The sequence below is a fragment of the Prunus mume genome, linkage group LG4 (assembly GCF_029339155.1).
Source record: "Prunus mume cultivar Tortuosa linkage group LG4, ASM2933915v1, whole genome shotgun sequence".
Taxonomy (NCBI): Eukaryota; Viridiplantae; Streptophyta; class Magnoliopsida; order Rosales; family Rosaceae; genus Prunus; species Prunus mume.
The window spans coordinates 3,638,325-3,643,170 of NC_142701.1; the positions used below are offsets into that span (position 1 = coordinate 3,638,325).

Here is a 4,846-nt window from a genome sequence, read left to right on the forward strand (position 1 = left end):
AGGGTTTTATTATTAGTAGTAAACTTTAAAGTTACAAAGCCCAATATTACAAGAATAACAAAATCATTGAACACCTAAATCTTACATGGAAACCCTAATAAAAGATATATCACATCGATATAAACATAAAGAAAGAAGAAACCCTAATGGGACCAAAGAATCAAAAGAAAGTTAGGAAGGAAAGAAAATATTAAAGCAGTAAATAATCAAGAAAAAAGACAGAACCCTAATTGATCAAAGATGGCTGCATCAACCAATTGATCACATGATTGTGCATGAAACCAGAATAAAAAGAAAGGCTACTAATAACAATATATTCAAGCAAGAAATATATAAGTTACGGAAAATTAAAGAGAAAATAAAGAGTACTCCAAGAAATCGTATTCAAAGAACTAAAACGATCCAAATATAATAATACAAGACTGGAATGAATTACTTACTTGGTTGTTGTTGTTGACAAGGCACCCAGCAAGCCTAAACTCATGCATGACCCATTCTCCCTTTGCTTTGGTGGACATCTTTTTGGGAACATATGAGAACATTCGCTATACCCAATAATAGTTTTGTTTGGTTCATTATCATTAACACAGATAACCTTATTGCTCTGGTTTCTCCACGTAACGCAGCCTCCCGATGACATCCTCTCTACGCGCGAACCTTTCCCTGTCTTCTTCTTCAACTCGGTGAAGAAGTAGAGACTTGTTTCACCCGTTTTGTCGAAGAGCTTCCTCCATATTTCTTCCTCTCCATAAAGATCACACTCAATCACTGCATTGGAAGAAAGCGGTAAACCGTTTACCTTGTTGTAAAGATAGTGAGCCAAGAGCTTCGCTTCAGATGGCTCGAATCGACATCCCACCAGTAATCCCAGACTCCTAGTAGTCTCCATGATGATTGAACAACAATATGTGACAAAGAAGGTAGGTTTTGTTTGCTTTGAAGTTGAGAAGGAAAGATACGAAATCTAATACTTTGTAGGGGCTTGGATGGTATATATAGTCTGAGTAAAGGCGGCTTGTGTAAATAGATGGTGTGGTTTACCGCGTGGTAATTTCTTCTCTCACACCACATTAGCCTTTTTTTTGTTGGATACATTATCCTCTTAATTCTTTCAAATTTTCATATATAAAAGGAAAAGAAAAGACATTGTATTTGAAGTAATCGATTTATAGTTGTAGATGTGGTTTACAACGTGTTTTCTTTTTATCTCACGCACGCCATATTATCATTTTAAATCAAATTTTCATATAAAAGAAAATGACATAGTATTTGAAGTGATCAATAAGCAGTGGTAGGTTTTAGCTCTAAAATAAATAAGAAATTTACAACTCGCTATAAATATTTAGGATGGGCTGGGCAGCATCCACTGGCAGACCCATAAATTTTTTAGTGGAGGTGAAATATTGACTAAGTATGAAACATGGTTTTTCGGAATAATCATTTTCTCAAGATAATTTTTCACAGCTTTTATTCCTTACACATCAAATAAGAAAATTTCATTTTATGGGATTTTAGTATGAAGTATAGATTGACTTAATGAGCCATCATTTTTAGCCTAAATCGTATTTTGCACTAAAAATGAATTTTCATATTTTGATTTTGTGGGAATTTGATTTTCTAGTATTTATATTTGAATCCAAATGGGGGGTACTTCCTTATTTACATTGTAAACTTAAGTAAATGGAGTAATATAAAAATAAATTAAAGTAAAAGGACAAAGACATTTACATGTCTTACCATACACATAATGAGAAATAGCATATCTAAATACAGGGGCGGAGCTAGAATCGTAACGTTGGGGGGACAAAGTAAAAATTACGAGTATATAAAACACCTATGTATTCAACAGCTACTATACAAAAAAGAGGATAGAAATGTGTATGTTCGGGAATCTGTAGCACCATTTGTTTCGATGGCTAAAAGGATGAAAAAATTCCAATAAAGTATAAGAGACTTGTCAATGCAGCATGTTAATGGTTCTTTTTCACAAGTAAAGATACTTATTTCCATCTGTGATTTCTTTTTGAGTTCTTTTTCATGTCTCCTTATTCGATTTTATTTTGTCAACATATCTAGTATTGAGGTTAATGTTGTTTATATTATTCAGATGAAGCCCAAACTCACCTTGACAAGGCTTAAGGAGCCCGAATTTGAAACATCCCAATGTATTCGGTCAGTGAGAGTGAAGAGTACTGATGAGCTTGAAGAAGAGATTATGGCCAAATTTTCAAAGTTAAAGGCTCGACCACGACACAAAAGGTAACTTTGTAATTTGTTTTACTCTTATTATTTATTCATCATTTAATATCAGGTGTATATTTGTTGGATTCATTGGATCTTGTTGCTCATTGGATCAGTGAGAGTAAAGAGTACTGCTGAGCTTGAAGAAGATCTGTTGACCAAAATTTTGAAGTTTAATTCTCGACCACGAAACAAAAAGGTAACTTTGTAATTTGTTTTACTCTTGTTTTTTATTCCTCATTCGATTTCCAGCCTATATTTGTTGGATTTATTGGAACCTCGTCGTGGACAATTGTAGCTTGTAATGTTGTTTTTAAAATGAATTATGAATGGAAGTACTATGATTTCATTTTCAATGTTTTTATTATCATAAATTATTTTTGGAACTTTTACACTATAACTTTATGAGGTAAGATTCTTAGATTTGTCACTGGTTGGATGCCCAGTTGCCCACCTTACATGGCTGACTCGACCACATGGGATGAACGTTGACCACTTTTCATGGTTGCCTGTCACCTTGCTCAGCCGATCCGACCACCTTGGATGAACGCCGACCAGTTTGCATGGTCACCCGCCACCTGGCGTGGTCGACCCGACCACTTTGCATACGCTCACCACCTTGGAATAAACCATGCTCTCCCCACCAAGTAACAGGCTGATCGACTTGACCATATTTTTTGTACTCATCTCACCCATGTTGTCTCCACGTCTTACCATACACATAATGAGAAAAGACATACCGACAGAAAAGGGCAGAGATAGAATTGTAATGTTAGGGCACAATGTAAAAATTACGAGTATATAAAACACCTATGTATTCAACAGCTACTATGCAAAAAAGAGGACAAAAAAGTGTATGTTCTGGAATCTGCTGCACCATTTGTTTCAATGGTTGAAATGATGAAAAGATTTCAATCAAGTACAAAAGACTTGTCAATGCATCATGTTAATGGTTCTGTTTCACAAGTAAAGATACTTATTTCTATATGTGATTTCGTTTTGAGTTCTTTTGCATGTCTCCTTATTCGGTTTTATTTTGTCAACATATCTAGTATTGAGGTTTATGCTGTTTCTATTATTCAGATAAAGCCCAAACTCACCTTGACAAGGCTTAAGGAATCCGAATTTGAAACATTCCAACGTGTTTGGTTAGTAAGAGTAAAGAATACTAATGAGCTTGAAGAAGAGATTATGGCCGAAATTCCAAAGTTAAAGGCTCGACCACGACACAAAAGGTAACTTGTTAATTTGTTTTACTCTGATTTTTTATTCCTCATTTGATATCAGGCGTATATTTGTTGGATTCATTGGATCTTGTTGCTCATTGGATCAGTGAGAGTAAAAAGTACTGCTGAGTTTGAAGAAGATATGTTGACCAAAATTTTGAAGTTTAATTCTCAACCATAAAACAAAAAGGTAACTTTGTGATTTGTTTTACTCTTGTTTTTTATTCCTCATTCGATTTCCAGCTTATAATTGTTGGATTTATTGAAACCTCGTCGTGGACAATTGTAGCTTGTAATGTTGTTTTTGAAATGAATTATGAATGGAAGTACTATGATTTCATTTTCAATGTTTTTATTATCATAAATTATTTTTAAAACTTTTACACTATGACCTTATGAGGTAAGATTCTTAGATTTGTCACTAGTTGGATGCCCAGTTGCCCACCTTACGTAGCCGACTCGACCACATGGGATGAACGTCGACCACTTTTCATGATTGCCCGTCGCCTTGGACGGCCTACCCAACCACCTTGGATGAACGCCGACCAGTTTGCATGGTCGCCCGCCACCTGGCATGGTCAACCCGACAACTTTGCATACGCTCACCACCTTGGAATAAACTATGCTCTCCCCACCAAGTTATAGGCTGATCGAATTGACCATATTTTTTGTGCTCATCTCATCCATGTTGTCTGCACGTCTTGCCATACACATAATGAGAAACGGCATACCTACGTAAAAGGGCAGAGCTAGAATTGTAACATTGGGGGGACAAAGTAAAAAGTACGAGTATATAAAACACCTACATATTGAATTGCTACTATGCAAAAAAAGAGGACAGAAAGGTGTATGTTGGGGAATCTGCAGCACCATTTGTTTCGATGGCTGAAATGATGAAAAGATTTCAATTAAGTACCAGAGTTAATACAGCATGTTAATAGTTCTTTTTCACAAGTAAAGATACTTATTTACATATGTGATTTCTTTTTGAGTTCTTTCTTATGTCTTATTATTCGGTTTTATTTTGTCAACACATTTAGTATTGAGGTTAATGTTGTTTCTATTATTCGGATAAAGCTCAAACTCACCTTAACAAGCTTAAGGAGCCCAAATTTGAAACATCCCAACGCATTCGATTAGTGAGAGTAAAGAGTATTGATGAGCTTGAAGAAAAGATTATGGCCAAAATTCCAATGTTTAAGGCGCGACCACAAACAAAAAGGTAACTTTGTAATTTGTTGTACTCCTATTTTTTATTCCTCTTTTGATTTCCGATTTATATTTGTTGGATTCATTAGATCTTGTTGCTCATCAGATCAATGAGAGTAATGAGTGCTGCTGAGCTTGAAAGAGATATGTAGGCCAAAATTTCAAAGTTT

General features: G+C 35.1%; 1 protein-coding gene across 1 annotated transcript; it reads right to left on the minus strand.

Annotated features, from left to right (window-relative positions):
- Positions 1-436: 436 nt before the first annotated feature.
- LOC103328434 (NAC domain containing protein 50-like) lies at positions 437-889 on the minus strand. Its single transcript, XM_008230824.2, has one exon. The coding sequence runs from the start codon at positions 887-889 to the stop codon at positions 437-439; it is 453 nt and encodes a 150-aa protein (XP_008229046.2).
- Positions 890-4,846: the final 3,957 nt, after the last annotated feature.

Coding starts and splice junctions, on each gene's coding strand:
- LOC103328434 (XM_008230824.2), bottom strand. CDS start 889: ATGGAGACTACTAGGAGTCTGGGATTACTGGTGGGATGTCGATTCGAG.